Source organism: Heloderma suspectum, chromosome 7, assembly GCF_057233095.1.
Source record: "Heloderma suspectum isolate Gila_16-S chromosome 7, 16-S_ref, whole genome shotgun sequence".
Classification (NCBI taxonomy): domain Eukaryota; kingdom Metazoa; phylum Chordata; class Lepidosauria; order Squamata; family Helodermatidae; genus Heloderma; species Heloderma suspectum.
The window spans coordinates 81,190,385-81,217,861 of NC_139464.1; the positions used below are offsets into that span (position 1 = coordinate 81,190,385).

Genomic DNA, 27,477 nt, shown 5'->3' on the forward strand with positions numbered 1-27,477 from the left:
CACCCTCTGAGAAAGAGGAGTTTAATTACATTTCAGATCACAGTGAGACTCGGCTTTACCCCAGGATGCCATGCTTCCCCCCCCCCCCGACCAATGTACTTAGACAACTGAGTGCATTTTAAAGTTTCTGTACAGTGGGGGAGGGGGAGGAAAGGCATTCTCTTCTGGCTGGATCTGAGGGAGAGTCAACTTAAAAGGAAAGGGATGACAGATCAGAAATAGGAAACAAAACCAATAAAACTAAATGAAAAAACATGTTCTGGGCATTAGATTCAACTGTGCTTTCAACTACCCTTGAATGAATGTGCAACGGACAGAATGTTGGCTATGCAACGGAGACCTATAAATGCCAACTGAGCACTGGACTCACTACTGAGTGGTCCTAGGCAAGCCATGATCTCTCTCAGCCTCAGTTCCTGACCTGGCACAGGATCTCTGTGAAAACTCTCCATATGACAGGGGAGATCCATGTAACTGTACATCTTATGGCCAGCACATGGAGGGCATCTATTCAAGGCTGTTTCAAATGGCCTCCACATAACTATCATACAGGATTATGATGATAAAGCAGCCTAATCTGAAGGTCATCAGGCAGTTAGATCCGACTTCACTCACTGGAAGCCTCTCATGGTCTGTTGTTCATGACATGCTGACCAGTCATGGTTTATTGCCCACTACTCTTCCTGACATGTTCCATCTAGCCACATCCCACTCCTATAGGTTCTAATGTTCTGTTTATGTGGGCCCTGGCTAGTGTAGGAAAAACCATGGAATACCATGCAGGATACATGCCAAGAAGGTCTACGTCTCTGCTCCCAACTTCTTAGGTAGCTTAGAAAATGCCACTTTCTTAAATTTACTATTTCACTTCCCCCACCCCCCCTGTTTGAAAGTTTATACTATTGGCACTCTGTGTTTCCATTGGCTCACATTCTGTTTCACTTTATCCCAATAAATCCTGGAAGATTAAGACCAGTCTGGCTTGGATGATGCCTTAATATGTAAACAATTGATCAGCTTTGCATAGCAAAAATAAAAAAAAAACAGTTTCTCCATTACAAGTCTCTTTAGCTCATCACAGTGGCACAGGGAAAAGAAAAACAAGGCAAAACATGGCTGCAGCCCCCCCGCTTTTGCACTCCCATTGTTGAATGAACCGTTTAGGACTTCTTTTGAAAATCTGTAGACTAAAGAGTACACATAGTAAGTGTCATGAATGTGGCTTGTCTTGAACAAGAACATTTAAAACTCCAGAACTGCCATCTTATCCTCTACACTAGCGGTCAGATACCTCTTTCCACCTAAGGGGCAAATTCAATTTCAAAGAAGGTCTTGGGAGAGGGAGGGCTACATTCCAGTGGTGTATGGGGCCCAAGGCAAAGGGGATTGGCCCCTAAAAATGAAAATATACAAAAATGCCAGCATACTGTAGCTTAAAGCTCATACTGCAAGTAACTAAACCTAGGAGAGGCATATCAGCCTTTTAGAATGGTGAAAAACTGCACAAAAGCTGGGAAGCCACCACACGATAGGCAATTGGGGGAAGGGGCAGGGAAAGGGGGCAGGATCATCTGGGGAACCCTAGAGGGCCAAATTGGGAACCCAGGAAGGCCAGATTTTACCCCGGGCTTGAGGTTCCCCATCCCTGCTCTACATGCCAAGGTGTAGTAGTCTATTTCCAAATATGTTGCTACCACCTCCCTCCAACGCCAGAAAAATCCTCTTTTCTGAATGGTTCACAATTTCCCATGAATCATATAACTACCTCCCCTTTTAGCTATTTCCTCTTTCCTGAGCAACAGACCAGACCTTATTAAACAACCTTCTCCTGATTCATCCAGCCTATCCACTGTCTTTTAACTGCTTTCTTCATGCCTGATTGTATTCCAGTATATGCTTTTCTTGACTAACGCTCAGGATTATGATGTTGGGTTTCATTTTAGACCTTGGTGATTGGTTCCATCGAGTCATAACATAGCAATATGGAGACCTAACTGAAGAGTGTTCCCAAGTAATTGGATCTGCTGTGCTTTAGATTTTGCTATGAACATAAAACAGATAGGAAATGGAGGCTCAAAAAGGAAGGCAAATAATTTTCAGATGGTAATTTCATCTTCTAGCTAATTCAAAGCCATGGCTTTCAAAGTGTGAGCTCTCTTATCACTTATATTTAACCCCAACTTGATAAAATGAGAAAGAACGGTTGTGTGCTTTCAGCTTCTTGATGTCTCAAGCTGATGGTGCTGGGACAAGTGGTAAAAACTGGCCCACTTTTCAAGGGGATCTTGAAGATTCAACACTTGCTGAAATAAACCAGTCTTAGCTGCCCATCAAAAAGTGACCAGCAATGGCTTGGAAGGCTGTTGGGTGCCACTGCCAATAAGTCTCCATCTTGGCTGCCCACCCATTGTATCTTTAATGGGGACTGCAGCAGAATCTCAGAAGAAGAACTAAGCTCTAAGGCATGCTTATATTCAGTAAGACATTTCTTAAGATATTCTGGTCCCAGGATGTTTAGGGCTATTATTGGAAGTGCCAATATAAAACAAATCCTGAACATTTATTGTTAACTTTCATGTAAAGTGTTAGTTCTACTTCTACATGATTCAGATGATGAGTAAATGTCAGAGGCTGTTTGAACTACAGAGGAATCGTGTGTTTTGCCATCCTACCTGGGTTGGTGTACAGTTGGCTCTCCACTGTTTTTCCAATGCACTGGAGTTTCACAGCTTGAAGGGTCTCATCTGCATTTGTGATGGTTGGCAAGCTGCCTAGAGTATCACGCACCAAATTTGCCACCTCTCTCACATCAAAGAGTTTCAGCAGCTCTGAGTATACAGCTGGGAAGGAGCTGAGAAAGACTGCCTAAGGACAGTATGAAGAAGGAGAAACCATAATATGTTATGGACCTGCAGATCTTAAGAACATAAAAGCCATGTTGGATCAGACCAAAGCCTATCTAGTCCAGCATTCTGTTCCCACAGTAGCCAACCAGATGCCTGTGGGAAATCCACAAACAGGACATGAGAGAAGTATCTTCCCCCTCCTGTTCCCCAGTAACTGGCATACAGAGGCATACTGCCTCTGACGCTGAATGTAACATATAGGTATGACGACTAGTAATCATTGATAGCCTTATCTTCCTTTTAAAGCCATCCAGGTTGGTGGTCATCACTACATCTTGTGGTAGCAAATTCCATAGTTTAACTATGTGCTGTATGAAGAATTTTCATATAGTCCCAAAGTTAATTTCTTAAAAGAAGAAGGAATAGGGAATACATTTCTAAAATATAACAACTAATTTTATTTGAATCTAGTATGAAACTTCTTAATTTTTCTTCTTTGCCAGAGCAACCCAGATTTGGGGTTTCTCCTCCAACCCCCCCAATCTTTATTTTCTGAAAGAGATTGCTAACTGCATTAATGTTAATTAACTACAGTTTTAAAATGAAGGATAGAAGGTCAACAGAACTATGGTGAAGATGAACTAGAAGGGCTGTACATTAAAAAAAAAAAAGGTGGTAGACTGACAATATTAATGGAGACACTGGGGAACAAAATTAACTCAGAGCCTTGTTAGTTTGACCAAAAGCTATATTCAGGGGGAAAAATTTGCTGTCAGATATCTGATGCAATGTCTGCCGTTAGAAGTTGATAGAATAAAATTAAGCATTTTATATGATTATAGCCTAAAATTAAGCATCTTATATGATTATAGCCTAAAATTAAGCATCTTATATGATTATAGCCTAAAATTAAGCATCTTATATGATTATAGCCTAAAGCAAACCAGAAGCATTAATGTGTCATATTAGAAAACAAGACTGTGTCTTTCTGTATCAATGATCAAACATACAGGCAGTGTGGATAGCAGTAGCAATGGCCTAAAGCAGCAGCTTGCAGCTTACCTGGGCTTGAGATAAAGCATTGGCCCCTTTGGTTTCTTGGGAAAGGAAGAATCGCACAGACATCAGAAGCTCTTGAATACAACAGCAGAATTCCTCCTCATTTTGTCCACCAGTAGCAAGGGAGAACAGCTTCCGAGACTGGACTATATACTTAAATATATATTCTTGTGCCTGCAAATGCCGAAACATAAAGAGATGAGATTATATTATTGCTCCTTAGAAAATAAGTAAATTCTGGCTCTTCATTATGGCCCCATATCACTGACATGACGCATAATTACTCTATGCAGTGACCCAACAAAAGCCCCACTGATTCTGCACTCTTGCATTCTGTGACTTGTATTTTGGTTTCTAGAGTAAAACCAACAATATGCAGAAGAATTTTAAGTCACCAAAAATCTCAGTCTAAACGTTCCTGTGGCTGAACAGTCTGCGTCTTCAAGACATTAACCAATTTCCCTTGATCCAGTATTGCTTTCACCAAGAAAATAAATGCCAATTGCTTGAAATAATGACACAAGCTCTTCTAATACACTATCAATTCTCAAATGAAAATTTTTAGGCTCTGGTCCAAAATGTAGATCTCTGAAACATAAATCTGCATGTGTATTTTAAGACCCCATCTCTCCCATGAATTTAAAACCTCAAGTTTTTGTTTCCCAGGGTATGCTTCATAATAGTATCCATATACTAATATGGAGAGCAGTATATTAATCAGGAGTATTTATTCCTACAGCTCTTCATTGCTCCATGGATAACTGATAGAGCTTCCCTTAGCAAAGCCAAAGATGATACTTATTGGGGCCAGGAGGTGGGCTTTCTGCTTTTATCTTTCCAGCTAATTTGACTAGTGAAAATTATGTCAACACACCATTATCTCTAATAATTCTCCTCTTGTTGCTCTATCACTATCAGGTTGTACCATAGAAAGAATTATGGGACCTGGCATTCTGTGTATATCAGTCACTGAAAGATATCCCATGTAAATGATTCCGTCTCCATAAATTGGCCTGTATTACCATTCATTTGGGAACACATTCTGAAAGTTGAGAATGCTCACACAGTCATGAAATTCGAACTATCAGAAATATCGGGTATTTTCTACCCTTCCATTTTCTCAGAAGCGTTGACCCACTCTGTGCACATCTTGAGCATGTTCATAGTTTTAGGCACATTGGCTTGGATCCAACCTGTGCACAGGTGGAAGACATATCCATGTGCATGCTCACATAGAGAGATTCACATTCCTCACCCCAGCTGTAGCCCCTCATCTCTCCTAAAAGCCGCTTCAGAGGGAGCCCCAATTTTGAGGATGAGCTTTTGGAGGGGTAGGGCAGCAAGAAGGGAAAGAGGGAAAATGATCTTGAATGAGCAGATGCAACCTCACACTTCTTTGGATTCAAGTTATGGTAACTTCAACTGATACAAATTAGCATTTGTGCAGAAATATACAGGTAAGATCAGTCTTCTCCAATCTGGTGCCTTCAAATGTGCTGGAAGCCGTGCTTGCTGGGAATGAGGGGGACTCTATCTATCTATCTATCTATCTATCTATCTATCTATCTATCAATATTTATATACTGCTCCACATCAAATATTTTGGAGCAGTGAACAACAAGATAAAAGAATAAAACACCATAGTAAAACAATCAAAACATTTTAAAAGAAACAGATTGTGAACTTAATAAACCGCAGCTGGTCACTCAAGGAAGGCCTCTTGAAATAACAGTGCCTTCAGGAGGCGCCAAGAGCAACATGATGTTGGCACCTGCCTGAACCCCAAAGGCAGGGAATTCCACAGGAAGGGGGCCATTACGCTGAAGTCTCTCTTCCTGGTGGACTCCAACTGAGCCATAGGTCCATGTGGGACCACCAGGAGCAAGCCCTCCGATGACCTCAGTGACCAAGCAGGTTGGTAAAGAAGGAGGAGCTCTCTCAGGTATCCTGGTCCCAAGTTGTTCAGGGCTCTGTACACTACTCTGTCCAGGAGAGGCCGTAGCTGGTGAACCACCTGAAGCTGGTAAAAGGCACACCGAGCCGCTGCGGCCACTTGGGCCTGCAGTGACAATGATGGATCTAGGAGTGCCCCCAGACTATGAACCTGATCTTTCAGAGGGAGTGCAACCCCATCCAGAGGATTGTAGTCCAACACATCTGGACAGCACCAGGTGGGGGGAGGCTAAGTGAGATGATATTGTCTCTGCTGAATTGTGTTACCTTTAATACTTCCTGGTTGTGTGCTTGCCTTTCCACTTCTGTTATTCGATCAACATGCCACTTCAACACCTTTATGAGGTCTCTATAATAGAAAAGAAACTGTAGTAAGTAACATAATGGATTATATGAAGCTCAAGTCAGATTAAAATAATTTAAGTAATGTACAGTGTAGTCCTCTAAATGTCTACTCAAAAGTAAGCCCTATTGAGTTTAATAAAGCTTACTCCCAGGTAAATGGGTATAGGATTGTAGTCTTAGTGTAGCAATACAAAGACATGCCACTGAAAAGGGAAAAAAACAAAGGAAGATTCTGTTATGTTTTCTGCTAACTCTACTTAGATTGCCAAATGGCGAATGCAGAGTATTGAACATAGTTACAGCCTAAGCATAACTGTGGATCCAGAAATACCACCCATCTAATAGATTCTTGGATGCTTTTGACATAAACACATAGCTGGTTTTCAACAAGAATATGATGGATGGAGCTCATTTAAGCAAATGTAGCACATTTTTAAAGGACTGTAATATACAGAAAGATTAAGGAACCGCATCCCAAAGTTTAAGACATGAACTGAAGACTAATTTTGCATCAAGCTGATATTATAAATAGTCCCACGATTACAGGAATGCATATGTGTGGGGGAGGTTCTTTTTGTAGTTCCTGGGGCTAACACCCCAAGACATCCTTGCACTGAAAATAGGACATAGGGCAAGGCTTCACTGCAAATTACTGTCTTTTGGGGAAGGCCCATAGCTCAACGGTAGAGTGCATGGCTTGCATGCAAAAGGCCCCAGGTTCACTCTTTGGCATCTCCCAGTAGGGCTAGGAAAAGACTCTTGGTCTTAAACCCTGAAGAACAGCTGCCAGTCATTGAAGACAATGGGCTGGCCGGTTTGCACTTAACGACAAGCCATCATGGGTTAATTTCCCCATGGGGCTTGTCGCTGCATGCTGGCTGCCATTTTAAAAATGTACCCCCCCCCCAAGGCTTGCATTTTTAAAATGGCTAACAACAAGCCCCATGGGAAATTAACCCATCGTGGCTTGTCATTACATGTGAACCAGGTCAATACTAAGCTAGGAGGTACTATCATCTGCCTTGATATAAGGCAGCTTCTTATGTTCCTATGGCTAACATGCCTTCATTAGATATGGAAATGTTCTAATATTCCTAGCAAGGCAATTTTAACCAACAAAGAACTGGCCACAATCCACAGATCCTTAGGCTAAATTAACATAAAGCACTTCCTTAGATATATAAAAAAATCTTCCTTGCCAGGCAATGTTGATTAAGGGTTGTACAGTTTAACGTGCTCCTCTGATTCCACGAGGCTCCAGTCTAACCCTCATGTTCACACTGTGCATGTGTATATAAATTACGCATGGCCTCAAGGCAAGAGAGAAACAGGACGTGTCTCTCCACATAGATTTGGCGCTCCCTCCCAGAACTAAAGGGAGGCATTACCTCAACAGTCTACTTTGATCTGTTAATTACTTCTGTTGCCTGGACTTGATCTGGAGAAATCTCCCTCTGCCACTTAGAAGCTGATTTGACAAGACCTTTCCCTCACAGCCTCTCCTTGTCTAACCCTGAAGGTTCAGAAAAAGTGCCTTTTTAACCATAGAAATGATCAGCTGTCTTGCCTGGAACAGAAAATCTGTATCTCATTGTATGCAAGTACAGGCTAGGAACCGGCTTAGAAAATAAAAAGTATGGCTAAGATCACATGAATATTTGTGTTTTCTTTTCAACTGACTGTCTTGGAGAGAAAGGACTCCATCTTTGGGTACTATAATAAACTTCTCAACTGGACTTATTACTGGTAAATCTGCAAGTCAGAAAATTCTCCACGTGCTTCACCATTCTGCCATGTTACTAACTTCGAGGGAGGCAGATAAGAGAGACAGAGCAGAAGGTAGCCCATTGGGGATTGGGAAGGTTTATTATCTTGTCCTAAGATATCTCCAGAGTAAACCCACTCACTCCCCAAAAGATCCCTCCTGCCTGGGGAAGAAAGGAAGTAGTGGCAGCCTATGATGGGTACATCAAACTGGGTAAGAGCCTGGATCAAGGTGAGCTCAATTCTCTCTCTTTCACTGGCCCATTTCAGATGTAACAATCTTGGTCCAATAAACCATGGTTTATTGAGCAAAGAATGAGCCATGTACCTGTGCACTCCCCCCTCGGCCTTCCCTTCCTCCTTTTCAGCCAGCTTTGATGAAGATTTCTGGGGTTTGCTAAGTCACAGTTTCCTGCTGTGTCCAACCAGGAAACTGTGGTTTAAGGGCTCCCAACAAACCAGGCTCAGATCCCAGGTTGTTGTTTTTTGGCAGCTTCCCTGTATATGGATTTATTTTAAATATTTCTAGGCTTCAGAACAGGTTAGGCTTTGGTTTAAGGGCCACATATGAACCATACATCATTTTGGTAAAAGGCAGAAAGCAGATGACTGTTTAAACTGCAATGGAATTAATAGCATTGAAGTGATTGGAAGTTGAGAGTCCAGTCTATTTTTCTCAAGTTCAACTCATTTAAAATATCAATTTACTGCTCTATTATTTTGATCAATACATTTAATCAACTTCAGTCAATCCATTGACCAATCGTTGCCCAAGCTGAAATCATTCAGGTGTATATACGTCTACCTGTATGCAAGTGCTCCCGCAAAGTGACTCTCAATGTAGGTGTCCATAACTGGCTTAAAATGATGAAACTTGCTGTCCTGCAGCAAGTTAATTATGTGAACCTAAGAATAATAAAATGGGTATTTATTAGTGGCTTTTCCTTAAGCCAACTTCCAAAACAGAAATAAATTAAGACCTACGAAGTATAATGGAGCACACCATACCAAACAATCAAATACTTGGGATCCATACTTTTGAGAATTTTCATCTAAAATCCCAAATAAAGTGTCCAGTGTATCTTGGAGAAACTACATAAAAGAAAAGACATTTCAGAAATCCATAAATACAGAAGTTCTTTATGTTTTGCCTGTGAGAGCAAAATTAACATTGAAATAGACTTTACCTTTACTATTTCCGAGCCATCAATTTCTTTCAATTTTGAAAGGCAGCCTGCAATTTTTTCTGGATGGGCTCGCCATTTGAGAAGGTCAAGCATGTCCCCTACAAAATCAACGTACAAGACAGCAGAAATGGCATCTAGTTAGAGTTCCGAACATATGTGTGATAGCGACATTAATTTTACAAAGAATGGAAGGAGAGACAACGGGTAGTGATGGCCACCAATTTGGATGGCTTTAAAAGGGGGTTAGACAAATTCCTGGAGAAGTCTATCAATAGCTACTAGTCCTGATGGCCATGTGCTACCTTCAGTACCAGAGGCAGTGAGCCTATTAACACCAGTTGCTGGGGAACATGGGTGGGAGAGCACTGTTGCGCTCATGCCCCACTTGTGGGTTCCTGGTCGACAGCTGGTTGGCCACTGTGCGAACAGAATGCTGGATTAGATGGACCCTTGGTCTGATCCAACGTGGCTCTTCTTATGTTTGTTATTCTGTAAATATTAGGCATGACTGAGTGCCATTGAAATGAGTAAGTCCCATTCAAATGAGTAAGTCCCTGGGAGTAAGTCCCATTCAAACAAATGAAATATACTTTTGCGTAGACATGTATAGGATTACCTAGTTAAGCATTTAACTATACTTTGTGGCACCATGTATTTAAATGGGGCAAAGATGTGCTGATGCATTACGCCTGACACCAAAAGAAGTCCTAGTCCTAGTGGCTACTCAGTGGTCATTATTGTATCCTGACATCTACCAGGATATTTTATCTATCGCTAAAATAAGCTGTAAAACTATTTTTTTTAAAAATTCTTTTAAAAAACAGATTGAAATTTATGGGGAAATTCCAAGTTAAATGTCTGATTTCACAGCTGTGCTACTTTTAAAATTGTACTTCACTACATTAAATCTATGTCCATTTTGATTCTGCTCACAAACAGTCCCACAAAGCCCTTTATTCATTTGCTGATAAAACCAATGGTTTATTTGGTATATTTTGTGTCAATTTTTCTAAGTCTAAATGATAAAATATGTTTCCCTAGTTAACAAGCCCACCCATTATATTAATTGGTAATTACATAAATTACCTATAACATCATTTTAATAATCAACATGTTACTTTACCATTTTGCGTGAGTTTAGTTGAACACAGGAAAGATGTAATCCAGAATGATTCCTTAGTGGTTTTTACTGCTTGGTGGTTATTTGCAAGGAGATGCCCCTTTGAAAAGGGGTATTTGAGGTAGCGACTAGAATCCTGAAGACTTACATTTTCTTCACACTGGGAGAACAATTAAATGAAATTTGCATTTCAACTCACTACACAAGAATGAAATAAAATGTGGCATAAGACTGTCACATAAAACTGTTTTTCATTGGAAAACGATATAATGTGCTAATTACCTCTCTCTGCTGGGTTCACTTAGTGTTCTGTTCTTAGTCCTCAACAATTCTCTGTCTATATACACACTGTCATTAGGTGACGTCATCACATCACTTTCAGTACACTCATACACTGATAACACCCAGTTCTACTTTCTCCCTCCCTCCCACATCTTGAATTGTACTTAATATTTCTCTGACATGTCCACTTCTATACTTCATCATTCTCTCGGGCTTAATGTGTCCAACATCAAACTTCGGGTCTTTCATCTCAAGCCATCTTCTACTCTGCTTATCCACTAATATTATCATCCATCCTGTTGGACAGGCAAATAGCTATGGCTTTCTCTTTGACTTCTTTTCTCCTTTGCCTTCCATGTTCCAAGACAACATTACAAAAATGTGCCCCTTTCTGTCTCTCTCCTTGGCAAAAAACTCTGGTTCACATCCTGGTAATCCCATCTCGATTACTCCAACCTTCTCTTATCTGGCCTTTGATATTGGCCTCCTCACCAATATCCCCCATTATCTGGCCAAAATCATACACTTCTCTTGCCACTCCAATTACATGATTCCCCTCCTTAAATCCCCACACTGGATCCCAGTCTACTCCTGAATCCTGCAGAAGCTCCTAATCTTTTCCTTTAAAGCGCTCCAAGCCTTGCCCCCCTCATCTCTACTCTTAATATCCTGACACATCCCTGCCCATGACTTCTGCTTGTCCAGCTTCACAATGCCTCCCTGGTACCATCTCTCTTACTTCCTTCAATTCCATCCTCAAAACCCACCTTTTCCATGAAGCTTTTGGCACTAAAGTCTCCATACTCTACTGCAATGAAGCAGTGGTGTAGTTAGGTAATTTTAAACTCTGGACTTAATGGTCTTGTTGGGTGGGGAGTCTTCAGACTCTCCTGTTTATTCTGCTGAGTGGGGCCCTGACAGCACCCCAGTGGAGGCTGATGGCTCTAATGTCAGTGGGGTGTGAATCCGCTCCATGTTTCAGTCAGAACTGGTCAGAACTCTAAAGGAGTTATCCAAGGCATGGAGATAGCTCCTTTAGAGTTTTGACTGGTTCTGACTGAAACCCAGAGCAGATTCATTGTTCCACTGACACTGGAACCACCAGCATCCACTGCAGCACCCCACTGTAGTGAAGCCTGCCTCCATTTCTCTTTCCTTCCTCTAGACTGCTAGCCCCTGGGGCAGGGATTTGCCCTCTCATCCTGTACATGGAAAGTGCTAAATAAAACAAACAGTGTTGTATTTCTATAGAACAGCCTTCCTCAACCTGGGGCCCACCAGGTAGGTGTGTGTGTGTGTGTGTGTGTGTGTGTGTGTTTTAACGCATGAAACCATAAAACCGATGATAAATTTTAACATGTTTTCATCCGTCAAATAATGTTACTATATTACTGGAAAATGTAAACTTTTAAAAATGGGTAATGCCTTTTAAAAGAATGTGTACAATTTATAGTAAGATGTTAGGCATAGTTGTGGTAAATCAAAACAAGCAGTTGTGGTAAATCAAAACATGGCGCCTGCGAATGCACCCGGCTGGCAGCTCCGCGGAGTTGCCGTGGAACGGAGCCAGCCGGGTTAGGATTTCGGGGGGAGGTGCAGAGTGCCTCCCCCCCACCGCGAATCACCCCATCGAAAAGGTAAGTGACTTTTGTACATCCCTAGAAATTACCTTGTGCACAATGAGCTCATGAGTGCCATCTGGCAGCGTCCTTCCATTTTCCTGCATCAGAGGGACGAAAGAAAAACCAAACAACTTCTTCTCCCCCTTTTCTTTTGCTGAAACACACATATACATTAAAAATCCACCACATTCCGGGCCGTAAATGATAATGCATAGATTCAATGAATGTAAAGTTACACATATGCACTTGACATCCATTCATAACTAAAAGCCAGAGTGTACAGCCGCAAGGAGCATGCCAAAAAATGACTCCCCCATAGTGGGCAATCCCTAACCACACGGCCAGAACCTACAAAACCATTTGGGGGATACAATCCAGCAAACAATAGTCACCATGCCTGTTGGAAAACAGTGGAATAAACATAAACAGGACTATCTTAATTCCCACTGATTTCAATTAGATTTGAGATACCAGGAGCATAAGGCAGGAGTGTGGGGTCACACAATGTGATGGCAGAAATCTATGCAGGAAATAGTTCTATATGCCATGGCCAGCATAGGAATCATTCCCAAAGAGGCTGCTTTGTGGCTGCTTCCCAGTGGCAGCAGTTCTGTCTTCTCTAGGTCTATTTTAACAGCTGTTTTAATAGCAATCTCACACATGTTTATATTTCTGTACTAAATACAATCCTTGACCCATTCATATTATGGAATTATACCAATTATTTAAACAAATAAATAAGACTTACACTTCGTTTCTAAATACACTGGCACATAAACTTTATCTCAACATAACTTACTTATAGCATGCTTAGGAGGACCAGAGTGCTAGGAGCATAAGAGCAATTTCTAGTAATAGCTCTATTTGTGATCTTGCTAAGAAAAAAAAGTAGATGAATGGAATCTATATCCCATCCAAACTATTCGAAGTCAGATCTTGAGATCACTAAAACAGGCTGATTCTAGCTGATTCTAGCTGATCAGTGCAGGGGTCCCTACACAAACCCTTGACAGAACAGTAATGGATGGAAGATATTAAAAAGGAGAAGCAAGCTGTATCCACAGCCTGTTTTTTCCCCATAGACCAACTTGAGAGATCTGTAGAAAGGAAGGCAAGGACATCTAACAGCCCATTGTTACACTAAATTGCCTCTTTCCTTCAAGAATGCTTTACTCTGTGAAGAAGAAAAATGACAAGAGGTTCTATCCCAGTGTCACCTACTCCTCCCTCTTTCTGCAACTTGCTCCAACCACATGGAATAAATGTGTTGGATTCACACCCTTGACCCAATGTTCTTGAACTTTCTAGAACATTCCAGTTTTTTTCCCCTGGCAGTTTGTGTAGGCAGATAGGTTTTAGCTTCCAACATTTCAGATGTCATTCTCTGTTGTTGTTTTTGTTAGGGTTGTCATTGGCATCTGGGCCATCATGAAGGTCAAAATGTTTAAGTAAAACAAATGACAGAACTGAAGGATGATGAATAATGGCACAAAAATGGAGGAAAAACTATAGCTCCAAAACAGTTATGACTTGGTATTTAGCATTAAAGGGCCATCTACACATATGGCAGCCCATTCATCCTTTTTTGCGGATATTGCTATGGCAAAGCTGTTAATGGCTGTTGATAGCTGGTGCTTGCATTGTGATCTCTGCCTGAGAACCTCCCCCGCCCTCTGCGGACTGCAAATACTAGAAGCTCTGTTATAAGCCAGCGGGCATGTAAAAGCATTTGAAAATCTCTCCAAGACAACCTCATGCAATTCCAAAGCACTACCACTCATGAACAGGTCTTACTGGAACAGTGTCGGAATTCAAAGCGAAGGTGTGCTCCCCTGAATCTATCCACAGGAATAGGAAGTTTCAACAGCTCAGCCCACCTGGGACTGTTGTTGTGATACAGCACAAAGGAGTGGAATTCAGTGGCTGGCGGCTCTCCAGAGCCAAAGGAGATAAAATCCTAATAAAGAAAGCACACTAGTTAAAAACATTACTCCAGAGCCAAAACAAAGTGGTCAGTCTCCTGAAAAAGGTGGCAAGAAGGACTGGTGGAACAGTTGTCTGCACAAGTTGCACATATACAGTTCCAAAAAAATAAGATGCGGTCTACATTGCCTCTCATGCTGACTGATCAATAATTGGGGCAAGATCCTGGGTTGGAGCCAAAGTCCCATGAACAGAGTTCAGCTCCTGCAAACAGAAAGAGAGCAATTTTCTTTTCTGCCCTCTTCACCCTTTAGCAGCCTTCTCCCTGGAGTCCCCTTAGGATCAGGGTACACTATGGAACAGCACGGGAGGTGGTGCAAAAGTCTGGAAACAGAAAATTGGCAAATATCACTTCCCCACTTCCGCTGGAATGAAGCCCTTTAATGGAAGGGCCTCTCCGTGAACAGAACAGCTTTTATTTCTGGAGGGGATCAACTGGATCCAAGGCCTCATCTTCTATGGACTTTTGTCCGACTAAACTTCTGTTCTGTCTGTCAGTGATGGGACAAGACAGTGGCCGAGGGAGTCTGTACCCAGCACAAGGTACAGCTCAGTGAGTTGCTCAGCTCATGAGCAAACATTAATTGAAACCTTTATTATGGTCAGTGATATCACCTGACTCACCAACCTACTGTTATTGAGATGTTTCATTCCCAATGTAACTTCCTTTGGTGGCAGAGCAAAAGCCAAGGGCAAAGACTCTGGGCCCAGGTTCAGGAATCTCTGTGGGCTGCAGTCCTGGTCACCTTTTGCTTCTCTGACATTTGTCAACTCAGGGACCATGTCGCATCATGAATCTGTGGTTCTGCTTCCATTGCACTTATTCCACTAGGTTGAGAGAAGGGAGAACTAGCAGCCCAATAGCCAGTCCTGATTTTGCCTTAATATAAGATGCAATTTGTTTGGAGTCTCAGAGAGTTATTTCATCGACTTAGGGTGCAATCCTATGTATGTTTAGACAGAAAACAGTCCTAGCACTCCCAGCATTCCCCAGTCAGTATGGGAGCGGTAGGACTGTTTTCTATCTAAACATGCATAGGATCGCACCCTTATTCTCCTGCATCCACATGAAAGCAGTTCCCAAGGACCAAAGCCGGGTAAATATACTTTCTGTCCAGGTGCATCTTTAAGCTAGTTTATTGCTTATGCATTGGATCAGCCACACAAACCCCAACCATCTTGCTTCAAGGCACAAAGTCAGATGGAGCCCTTCAGTCAGTCAACGTGCTGGGGAAATGATATGTATCCTGCTCTCTTTCAGCGATCTTGTAGGGTTATGACTGGGATTGTTAGAATGATTTCCTTTAAAATAGGGGAATATTTTTGAATCCTTTACCCACACCAGCTGCTGCCATGCCATGAGCTGTGAATAGTGGTGGGCAGGGATGGGGGAATGAAAAAAAAAAAAAAAGGCCGGGAGGGCCACATGTATCTTGCAGGCTACATGTTGCCCACTCCTGGTTTACATGGACACAAGCAACCTCTTCAGATGATTCGTACAATGTTGTTTAAACCTAGGAACTGTAATTTCCGGTTGGACCAGATCTCTCACCAACCAAGCTTAAATTATCACCCATTATTAACCTGAACCAGGCCTACATATAAAACCTGGGATCTTACCAGCCTTGGCTCACGTGGCCTACTGACATATGTGGTGCTCCATCATAGGCTCAACAAGTTCCCCACCTTTTCTGTCTGGTTGGGACCGCAAAGAAACTGAGGACTGAATCACGCACAGGCCATCATATGTAATTCATGGGCTGTGCTCATCTTGGCCACATAAGCTGTGCAGGCCTAACTAGTGGTTGCAATTTGGTATGCTTGACATTACTGTTATTATTAGCCTGTGAATTCCGACTGTACAGATTTATCTCTATAGAATAGCTGAAGTGTTTGTTGTGATAGAATCTACAGACTGTCTCCAACTAGAAAAGGTCACCTTTTGAGATAAAATATACAATAGGAAAAGTTAAGGGGAAAGGTTGGATGGAAGTTACCTTTAGAATCTGGCCACCACAGTCCACGATGTGCATTGTCACTTCCACGTTCCTGGCCACACTTTTTCCTCCTTTTTCAAACTCTCCCCTTTCTATTGTGATATACAAATCATTTCTCATTTCACCTAGAGGAGGGGGAAAAACAAGTGGAAGGTTAATCCAAACAGAAACAACATAGTCTCAATATTCATTATAAAAAACAAAATATAAAAACACTCAAAATAGGCTAATAAGTCTGCTAGGATGGTGTGCTTGATACAATTTACTTGGTAATCACTTGGCTTTCACTATTTTTAGTGAGGAATTAAGTAGAGTTATTTGGAAACCACTGAAGAAAGTAGTAAAATTTTACAATGGGATCAGCATTGGGAGAATGAGATAACTGCAGCATGATCCTGTCTACGTCATTTGCCAATGGACAGGATAGGGTTCTTCCTACCTCCTTTGTGCTGTTGGGTCATAGCCTTATGTTGGTGGAGCAAAATCATGCTGGTATAGTGATATTTTTGCAGCAGCATGATTGTACTGATGCAAAGAAGAAAACTAGGTAGAATTGGGCCACGGTGGGGAAAGAATGATGAGGTCTCTCCATGACAAGCTGGTTCTGCATTGTATGCATAAGATGGTATGGTCAGGATAGCGACATCATGATGTGGCTATCACCATCTCTTGAATGGTAAAGCCTTGAACAGTTTGGAACCAAGTTACTTGAAGGACCACCTTCACCCATATCAGCCTGCCCGCACTTCAAGATTAGAAAGAGAGGCCCTTCTCATTTGCTCTCCTGTGAAAGCAGTCAGGTGGGTGATCACACGTGAGAGGGACTTCTCTGCAGTGGCCCCACACCTCTGGAACAAGTTGCCATCAGAGGTCCACCATGCTCCGTCATTGCAGGCTTTTAAGAAGGACTTGAAAACGTATAATTTTACCACAGCCTTCTCTTGATATGACTGCTATTGTTGCTGTTACTGCCATTATTGTTGTTGCTGGTTCTAGTGTTGGCTTTTATTGTTGTTCTTATTGTTCTATGTTTTTATTGCTTTTAATATTTTAACTGTTTTAATATATTTTATTGTTGTAAGCTGCCTTGGGAGAGCTTCTGCCCTGAAAGGAGGCCAAGAAATGGTTTAAAAAACCCAATAAATTAAATAATGAGTGCCTTTCCTGCACGGTATATGCAGTATATCAAGCATGGTGCGACTACACTTGGAATACTGTGTACAGTTCTGGTCAACGCCCAGTTCTGGTCCATGAAAAGGATATTGTAGACTTGGGAAAGGTGCAGAAAAGGGCAACCAAAATGACAAAGGGGCTGGAGCAACTCCCCTATGAGGAAAGGTTACAACATTTGGGGCTTTTTAGCTTAGAAAAAGAAGTCACATAAGAGGCAACATGATGTACAAAATTATGCATAGTGTGGATGAAGAATTTTTTCCACACTATGGAGACTTTTGCTCCCACTCCTGTAATAGTAGAACCTGATGTCATCCAATAAAATTGGCTGGAGATTCAGGACAGATAAGAAGTACTTCTTCACACAGCACATAGTTAAAACTATGGAATTTACTACCACAGGATGTAGTGATGGCCACCAACTTGGATGGCTTTAAAAGGTGGTTAGACAAATTCCTGGTGGAAAAGACTATCAACGGCTACTAGGCCTGATGGCTATACATTACCTCCAATATCAGAGGCAGTATGCCTACATACACCAGTTGCTGAGGATCATGGGTGTGAGGGTGCTGTTGCACTCACGTCCTGCTTGTGTGTTTCCCGTGGGCAGCTGGTTGGCCACTGTGTGAACAGAATGCCAGACTAGATAGGCTTTTCATCTGATTCAGCATGGCTCTTACGATGTTCTTGCATTGCAAATGTAAAGGCGTTGTTGGTGCAGAACATTACCAGTGGTGGGTACGGTGACATAATTTCTAGTGATGCTGTGGGTGCAGCTGTTGGTTTAGCTACGTTAGCTTTTGAGCCCACTGTTATTATTCTGGTGACTTAATCCTGTGTGCATTGATTCTGACTTTGTTATGTCAGTGTTAGTCCTGACACAGCAGACGCCTAGTATAGTAGGTATCAAGTATAACTGGTGAGAACAGGAAGCAGGACTCCTCGGGATTCTGCAGGCTAGATACACAGCAGGCGAGGGCCAGCCACGGCTTGCCCGCATGTGGGGTATGCAGATAGCGCATGCAGTGCTCTACAAGTAATGTACATCTTTTCTACATGGAAGTGCTCTCTTGGTAAGAAATTAGTCATGCTCGAAGTGGAGAGATGAGAAACGTAGGTAATTGGACACCTTTCGTCACCTACTCAATTATTTCTTTGTATTTTAATTAAGTTAAGCTGTCTTGTTAGAAAATGATCAACATGTCCTGAAAAATGAATTCTTCAGATACAATATATAACAAACTAAATAACCTGGTAATTTTAAGAACAGTCATCTAAAGAAAAGTGCTTTTAAAGAAAAGTGCTTTTAAAGAAAAATTCTTTAAAACTACACAAATTACTTTCCGGGCATATCAAGCCTGGTTAAAAATATTGCACAAATGTTCACAAAATAAGAATCTACTCATTCATCTTGCATGGCTTCTTGGCATTTCTTTTTCTTCTTCTTCATGGAACTCTGTAACTCAGTTGCAGAAAATCCACCTCTCCTTTGACAATCTAATAAGAAGACCTCACTTTGTTCCTCTCTTGAAAGAAAAGTGACTGTCAGGATTGATTCTGAGTGCAGGGAGATAGTTAGCAGCTCAGATTCAGAAGAGGAGCAGCCAGAACCAGGGGATGCATTTTCCCAAGCCAGTTCAGATATGGGGAGGCGTGCTTCTCAGGTTACTAACTACCAGAAGGCCAGGCCTGAAGCCCCCTCCCCTTGCCCCCCCCCCGTGAGAAGCCAGGAGGAGGAGGAGGAGGAGGAGGACAGCGGGGGCTGTGACCTAAGACATGCTAGACTACGGCACAGAGCTAAGAGGGCAACGTCAGGGGTGGAGCTCAGATGGTCGACCCGGTTAGCGATGCGTGAGAGGAGACGTAGGGAAGCATCACTGGAAGGGTGGGACATCCCTCCCTTACTTAGTCTAGCCAGCAAGCCTCACTTCAAACTGCAGGCAACTTTGGTGTTCCTATTTGAATCCCCTGGAGGCATTCCTTTGTAGCCTGAGAGTCTTCGAGGATTTGCATCTACAATGAACCTGTTGATAATGAATTAAAGGCCTGAGACTGAAGCCTCTCTATTTGTGTGTGTGAGTGCATCAGGAAAGATGGGGCCCAAGGGAAACGTGACAACCCAGTTCCTTTAGCAGTGTTAACAGACAAAATGCACTGCAATGTGCAAACCTTGGCAGAAGACCAGAGGAAGTCATGACAATTGTGCCTTAACATCCTGTTTCAGCCTCAGACTGTTCAGGCAGCGAGTTGAAATTAACCAGAGGAAAGGCCTATTTCAGACAATCACTCACTGGCAGATAACCAAATGCCTCAGGCTTGGGAGTGAGATTTAAGTCATTATTTTAGCCTCTCTCTGCCTGGTGCCCTCCAGATGTTTTAGATGACATTGGCCATGCTGGCTGGAGATGATAGGAGTTGAAATCCAAAACATCTGGAAGGCAACAGGCTGGCGAAGGCTGCATTTTTTGGTCAAGAATCTGTGGAACTTTGTGGAATTTGCAAAGGTTTGTAAATAGCCACTCAACAGATTTCCTGTGCTGCAAGAATTGCCTCCAGGTGACCAGGCAGGCTAGAACCAAAGCTGGTACTTCTTCGTTTGTCAAGGCCAGAAATTACTTAACAGGTTTGTGTGGGCAAGTGGGCTACTAAAAATGGTTGTGGGCTAATAATTGTTTGCAAATCTGATGATTCAGCATGAAGAAATCCATGGAGATAGAGTTCATCCAGGTACTTTACTTTGGTGTGAACTTTGGTGTGAATAGTGAACAATTGTGAAAGCTGAAAATGTTTACCCAAGGGACATCTCATGAGTTCAGCTCAGAAAGCCACCATGCAAATAATACAACCTAGACCAATCCTTTACTATCACATTGCATTAGTCATTTTAATCTTAAATCAGGCTTGGGCAACTTGTGGCCATCCAGATGTTTTGACCTACAACTCCCACCATCCCTCACCATTGGCTATGATGGGAAGGTCCAATGAGAGTTATAGGCCCAAACATCTGGAGGACCACAAGTTGCCCACTCCTGCCTTAAGTAGTCTTGGTTAAGCATTATGCTTTGTAATGTCTGCATCCCAACAGCCTCCATTACTACAGTGCCAGGGTGTGCGTAGTTACTTTCTGCTCCTAACTGCTGTTCTCTGATACCTCCCATTGTATGATGTGTGTCTTCCTTCTTGCTAGATTAAGCACGGGCACACCCAGCTCATCATTATATATCGGCTAGATGTCTGGTATCACATAGGTTCAGGTTAAGTTTCAGGATGGTTTTCAGCTGGTCCTTCATGACGGTAACTACTATGTGCCAGCCTTCGATACAAGAATATTCATCTTTCCTTCCTCCATCACTTCTGTACCCTGTGGTTAGTTCCCAGATAAGCCTGTCTTTAGAAACACACGCAAGACCTAATGCTAGGGCTCTTCAGGCTTAACTTAATGAAAGCTATGCTGGATGTATTTGACAGTATGTCTTTTGCCAAGGAGGCAGGGAAGAGCTTTAATTTCTTACCCTGGCAACAATTTCTTCTTGCTATGGATTTCCTATAGCCAAGTATGACATGAACTACCAGCCTTTATGTTATCTAGAACAAGTCTTAACCAATATATTGCTTTTTATTTCTCTGTCTGAAAATGTATGTCCTCTTGTGCACAGTAAAAAATATAAAAGATAAATCTAGCCCTTTGGGATAAATGAACATGTGTGTTCTGATTTGAATGGTAATAGCTCTCAGTAGGTTACCTTACCCCTTATCAATGATTTTATCCTACTCAGGATAAAACTATGAAGAAAGAGCACTTTGGGAAAGTAATTGAAGAAATTAATCCCAATGTTATTACAGGTGCTTGTTATTCAGCAGATGACGCCAAAACTACCAATTCATAGTGTTAGTGTGGCAGTGAAGCTTAAACTTGCCCTTATGATACAGTTCTACCAGTGAGCTCTGGGGTACCATGCCAGGGTAAGAAGACTTTCTACAACACTCTCCATGGAACTTCAGGGATGTCTCCTCTTCCCTGTCAGCTGTGTGAACCATCACTGATTAGAGTGGGATGGATCACCCCCATATATCCAGACTATGGGTAATGGAAGCACTGGAATAGCACTTCCCATCCCTGCTGTTTGGAGATGTCGGAGGGAGCAATCCTATGGATACTAGACACTCTCTAGAGGGCCATAGGACTTTTCAGTTTCTGGGAACTGAGGTCAGAGCCAGAGCTCCAAACATGGTTCCCAGAAACCATGCTCCCCGCCCCCTCCCCCTCATAGCCAGTGCGGTTCTCTCCACACAGGCTACATCTCCGTGCTCAGAAAAGGAGGCGGTCCTGGGGGTGGGGAGGGGACCGTGGAAGCCGCTTTATGCAGCTTCCTATTAGCCATGCTGCCTCCTTCCCTCCCCCTCCCTGAAGCCATGGCTAGACAGCCAAAATCGTCCATCTAGCCAAAAATGCAGGGCAGCAGGAGCACAGAGGACACAATCCCCTCCGTGCTCCAGCTGCCCTGCATAGGATAGTTGGCCACCTCTGAATTCAAAGGCTGGTGGCTATCCACATAGGATTGCGCCCTTAGTTACTTTCATGTGTTCTCCAGATCAGACCCCTGAGGAATATTAAATCATAACATGTAGTCCAAATCTCAATTAAGGTAAAACAACTGGCTAGTTTGTGGGTGTGGAAGTTGTACAAGGGGTGCCATGGTGCACCTTCGGTAGGGCTCTGTCAGGAGCGCCCTAGCTGCCTCTTGCAGTCCCCTCCAATAGCCAACTCAGAACTCAGACGACGAGGATTTCCAAGGCTTTATTCCTTTATTACTTTATGACTCTTTCAGATACTAGTCACTAGCAACTAAGCAAGGAACAGCACTGGGGAAAGATAGCAGAGTAGCCTAAGCTCCAGGTAAGGCAGTTGGTCCCCATTTGAAGGAGAACCACGGGAAGACCCTGAACTTATGGGCTAGGGAGAGATCCTCCCTCTTTCCCTTGGGTCCTCGGGACGCGACTGTTGTTTTAGTGCCAAATGAGTGGCGCGCCTCCTCTCGGCGCCCTCCATCTGTTGTCGCTCCCTGCGTCTGTGCCGAGCATTCAGCATGCCCCCCTCCAGCGCTCTCTCACTGCCAGGGTCACTATCTATCCCAGGAATGCTGGCAGGAGGAATCTCTGCCAGCTGCTGTGCTTGTGAGAGATGAGCGAGCTGCTCTCCCATGGATTGCTGTTCTTCCTCAGAATCAGAACTGCTCTGGGGCTCTATGGGCTCAGTTTCCACCCTGACATCGTCCCCGGTCCCATGAGGCCCCCCCTCGTGCTCCTCCCCTGGGCCCCGGGTTTGTAGGGGTACAGCTGGTGGAAGCGCCTCAGCAGCAATGGAGCATGCACATTTTCCGCGGGTCCCCAGGATCACTCATCTGGCCCGTAACCCTTCCAGTCCACCAGATATTGCAGGCAGCCACGAGAAAGGCGGGAGTCCAGAATCTCCGTGACCTCAAACTTCTCCTCGCCCTCCACCAGCACTGGTGGCGGGGGGGAGTCGGCCGAGCAATGAGGGTCACCAGAAACCAGGGGGGAGAGCAAGGACCGATGAAAAACAGGATGGATCTTCATGGGGTGGGGGGAGAGCCAGGCGAAAAGCAACAGGGTTAATCTGGAAAGGCCCCGTGTGGCGAGGCACGAGCTTCTTTGTGGGTGAGTGAGAGGGGAGGTATTGGGTGGACAACCAAACCCAGTCCCCCAGTTGCAGAGATGGACCCGGCTGGCGCCACCAGTCCACAGAGGCCTTGTAGGCTGTCTTGGCTTGCGCGAGGGAGTCCTGTAAGTGGTGGTGTACTGCTCGCAACTCCTCTAAAAACTCATGGGCCGCTGGCACTGAAGAGGGAGCTAGGGTGGACGGGAAAGCCTTGGGGTCGTAACCAAAATTGGCAAAAAACGGAGTTTGGGGGGTGGAAGCATGGCAGGCATTGTTATAAGCAAATTCTGCAAGAAGCAGCAAGGAAAACCAGTCATCTTGCTGGTAATTGACATAACAGCGCAAATATTGCTCCAGAGTCGCATTGGTCTGCTTGGTCTGACCATCTGTCTGTGGATGGTGGGCAGAGGAAAGACGGCGCGTCACATGGAGCAACGCAAGTAGCTCCCTCCAGAAATGGGCAGTGAATTGGGGCTCCCTATCTGAAATGAGACCCTCAGGCCATCCGTGGAGCCCGAAAACATGCGCCAAGAACAGCTCTGCCATCTCCCTGGCTGTGGGCAACCCAGAGCAGGGGATGAAATGGGCCATCTTAGAAAACAAATCCACCACCACCAGAATGGTGGTCTTACCGTGTGAGCGAGGCAAGTCAGTGATGAAGTCAACGGAGAGCAGTTTCCAAGGTCCTGAGGGGGTAGGCAGGGGGTGAAGCAAGCCTGTGGGCTTGCCTGAGGGGGCCTTCACCTGCTGGCAGGTTGGGCAGGAGGTGACATAGGTCTTGACGTCCTGACGCACACGAGGCCACCAAAAATCCCGCGCCACTCCATGCAGGGTCTTGTCGATGCCAAAATGCCCAGTGGTGGGAGAGTCGTGGCACTGATGGAGGACCTTCTCGCGGAGGGGTCTAGAAGGCACATAGACCCGGCCGGAATGGTAAAGCAGGCCACCTCGCAAAGAGAAGGGGGTAAAGTGGGGGAGGGCAGAGGCTAGCCCCAATTCCTCCACTTTTGTGCGGACAAAAGCATCCTGAGCCTGTTCAGAGTGAATAAGCCCCTCCCAAGAGCAAGGCACTGCAGCTGCCGCCAGGCTCTGGGTGGGAAGAATGAGAGGGGGGGGATTTCCCTCACCCCCTGGCTGGAGGTCCGGCTTACGAGGGAAGAGCATCTGCTTGTAGGTTGTCAGAGGCCTTTACATGGCAAATCTTAAGGTGGAACCGGGGGGAAAAAAGCGACCACCTAATCTGCCGCTGGTTTAAGGCACGGGCTGTCTGAAGATGTTCCAGGTTGCGATGGTTGATTCTAACTTCGACTGGGTGCTGTGCCTAGGGATGGACGAAAGTCCCTTACCTGTCCTCGAAGCTTGCTTCGCGGTGGGGGGGAGGCGCTTTGGTTCTCCCCCCAAAGTTCATGCGAGGGGGGGGAGGCGCCCCGCCTCGCCCGGACGAAATTCAGGCTGGGGGGGAGGTGCCCCATCCCTCACCGGCGAAATTCAGGCCGGGTTGAAATAAAAAGTAAAAAAAAAAACACCCCCGTGATAGGCTAAGTAACGATTAACGTAGCCTATCACGGCTGACTTTGAGGGGAAAAAAAGCGCGTACGCAAATGGCGGCCCCCATAGGGAGCCACCATTTGCGTTCCTTATTTGGGCATGGGTAGTCTACGTAAAGATTTACGTAGACTACGGCAAAAATAAGGGCAACGCAAATAGCGTTGCCCTTATTTTCTCCGTAGTCTACGTAAATCTTTACGTAGACTACAGGGACCAAATAAGGAACGCAAATGGTGGCGCCCTATGGAGGCCGCCATTTGCGTACACGCTTTTTTTTTTTCAAAGTCAGCCGTGACAGGCTACGTGATGATTAACGTAGCCTATCACGGCTGACTTTGGAGATCTAGCCGTGATAGGCTACGTTAATCGTTACGTAGCCTATCACGGGGTTTGGTTTTGTTTTTTACTTTCCTTGTAATGGCGGCGGCAGCAGCCGGTCGAAAGACCGGCTGCCGCCCCCACCCCTGACGAAGACCCGACGAACCGCCACCGGGACCCGCTGCCGGGAGGGACATTCGTGAAAGGTAAGTCCCATCCGGGGGGGGCAGGGGGGCAGAGAATTTCACCACCGATTTCGGGGGGCCGAATGCGTTGGCGCTCGGCCCCCCGAAGTTTCGGGGAGAAATTCTCCCCCATCCCTAGCTGTGCCCCCTCCAGAAGATGACGCCAGGTCTCCAAAGCAGACTTGATGGCCAACAGTTCCTTTTCCCAGATCGTATAATTCCTCTCAGATGTATTCAGCTTCCTGGAGTGGTAGGCGTAGGGTTGCAACCCACCGCCCGCCTGATCTGGCTGAAAAAGCACCACCCTCACCACAAAGTCAGAGGCATCAGTTTGCACTACAAAAGGCTTCCTTGGGTTGTGATGTAACAGAATCGGCTCAGAACTAAAAAGCTTCTTAAGTTCCTCGAAAGCCTGTTGGGCAGATGCTGTCCAATGAAAAGGAGATTTCCTGCCCTTAAGGAGGTCCGTCAGAGGAGATGTCAGCCAAGCCAAAGCTGGGCAGGAACTTTCTGTAAAAATCAGCGAACCCCAGAAAACATTGCAAGTCCTTCTTGGTGGATGGAGCCTGCCAGGAGAGGACAGCCTGGACCTTTGCAGGATCCATTCTGATACCGTCCGCTGAGATAATGTAGCTGAGATAGTCCAAAGAGGTTAGGTCAAACGCACATTTCTCCAGCTTGGCATAAAGATGATGCTCATGGAGGTGCTGGAGGACGGCAGAGACATGGTGCTGATGGGCGTGGGGGTCCTCAGAAAATATAAGTAAATCATCAAAATACACAATGAGGAAAGTGTCCAAATAGCCCCAGAAGATGGCATTCATAAAACGTGAAAACGTGGGGGGGGGAGCGCAGGTGAGCCCAAATGGCATCACTAGGTATTCATATGCTCTGTACCGGGTGCCGAAACAGGTCTTCCACTCATCCCCCTCCTGGATGTGAATCAGATTGTAGGTGCCACGAAGGTCCAACTTGGTGAAAATCTTGGCTCGCCCCAGGCACTCCAGCATCTCCGGTATGAAGGGGAGGGGGTACTTGTTGGGGATTGAGACCGAATTCAATGCTCTGAAGTCATGCACCAGGTGGAGTTCTCCCAATTTTTTGCGCACAAAATGGTAGGGGCGCAGGCAGGGGAGGAGGAGGGGCGAATAAAGCCATGTCTGAGGTTTGTGTCCAAAAACTTCCGCAGAACTTGAAGTTCCAGCTCCGACATCAAAAAAACAGCCGGCCAGCAAGGATGGTTGCCCAAGAATGAGGTTAATGGCACAGTCAAAAGGGTGGTGGTGGGGGAGCTGGTCGGCCTCCTTCTTGCCGAAAACACCCCGAAAAGCCGCATACTCCTCTGGGAGGATCACAGTAGCTGAAGAACTGCCAGAAGCAGATGAGGAGGGGGAGGAAAGGGTTAAGGCATGGGCTGGGACCGGAGCCTGGGTTGGGAGGCAATGCTGCCAGCATTAGGGAGACAAGAACTCCACTTGCTGAAGCCCCCAAGAAATCTGAGGATTATGCTTAGAGAGCCAGGAAACACCCAGCACGATTGGGTATTGGGGAACCTTGGCCAAGTGAAACTGAATCTGCTCAACGTGGGACTGAGCGCATAGAGTGAGCAGAGCTGTAATCTGGGTCACTGCGCCCAAAGAAAGAGGACGCCCATCGATGGTCTCCACTGCCAAGGGGGCAGGAAAAGGCAGGGTAGGAATCTTGTGGAAGTGAGCGAACGTTTCACCCATGAAACTGGTCGTAGCCCCAGAATCCACTAAAGCTAGGGCCTCCACCCCACCCCACTGGGAGGAGCGGAGGTGAACATGCAATAACAGATGGGAGGGTGGGGGGGTTGCGGAAGGCACGCACCTTGTGGGGAACCGACCCACACACTGGAGAGCCCCAACAGGCTTGGGGGGCAGCCTAGTCAGGCCTGGAGACGAGGGGGAGGAGGAGGAAGGAGAGGAGGGGGAGGCAGTGGGGCTGTGGGTCTGGCGTGGCAGGTTTTGGCAAAATCTCCCAGCTTTCCACACCGAAAGCATCAGCGCTCCACGCACCACCGCTCCAGTTCCTCCAGCAGCAGTGGGGCTCGGATAGCTCCCAGCTGCATCGAGGTCTCCTCCACCCCCACCACAGGGGTGGAGGAGGGGGCAGGAAACATGGGGGAATGGGAGGAGGGAAATCTTGGCCCCCGGCGCCCCGCCGGGTCTGCCAGCACCCCTCCAGCTGACTATCTATCTGGAGGCAGGTCTGGATGAGGTCCTCCAAAGTAGGCGGGCTAGGCATGCGTGCCAACTCATCCAAGATCTCGTCGTTCAAACCGTCCAAAAACTGAGCCACCAGCACGGCATCATTCCACTGTAAATCCTGCATCAGTAAGTGAAAAGTTGTCGCGTAGCTGGAAACTGAGTCCTTGCCCTGCCTGAGGTGGCG

At 45.0% G+C, this 27,477-nt stretch overlaps 1 protein-coding gene across 4 annotated transcripts in view; it reads right to left on the reverse strand.

The window, feature by feature from the left end:
• The window catches only part of DOCK4 (dedicator of cytokinesis 4), a 343,934-nt gene that overhangs the window by 93,634 nt on the left and 222,823 nt on the right, over positions 1–27,477 (reverse strand). For all 4 annotated transcript variants that reach the window (XM_084810752.1, XM_084810753.1, XM_084810754.1 and 1 more), the window contains 10 exons: positions 16,159–16,283; positions 13,973–14,135; positions 12,226–12,332; positions 10,278–10,434; positions 9,155–9,252; positions 8,976–9,059; positions 8,773–8,873; positions 6,126–6,207; positions 3,909–4,079; positions 2,673–2,865 (listed from right to left, as the gene is read on the reverse strand). In XM_084810752.1, coding sequence (XP_084666878.1) covers positions 2,673–2,865; positions 3,909–4,079; positions 6,126–6,207; positions 8,773–8,873; positions 8,976–9,059; positions 9,155–9,252; positions 10,278–10,434; positions 12,226–12,332; positions 13,973–14,135; positions 16,159–16,283 — 1,281 coding nt within the window. The remainder of the gene's footprint in view (positions 1–2,672; positions 2,866–3,908; positions 4,080–6,125; positions 6,208–8,772; positions 8,874–8,975; positions 9,060–9,154; positions 9,253–10,277; positions 10,435–12,225; positions 12,333–13,972; positions 14,136–16,158; positions 16,284–27,477) is intronic.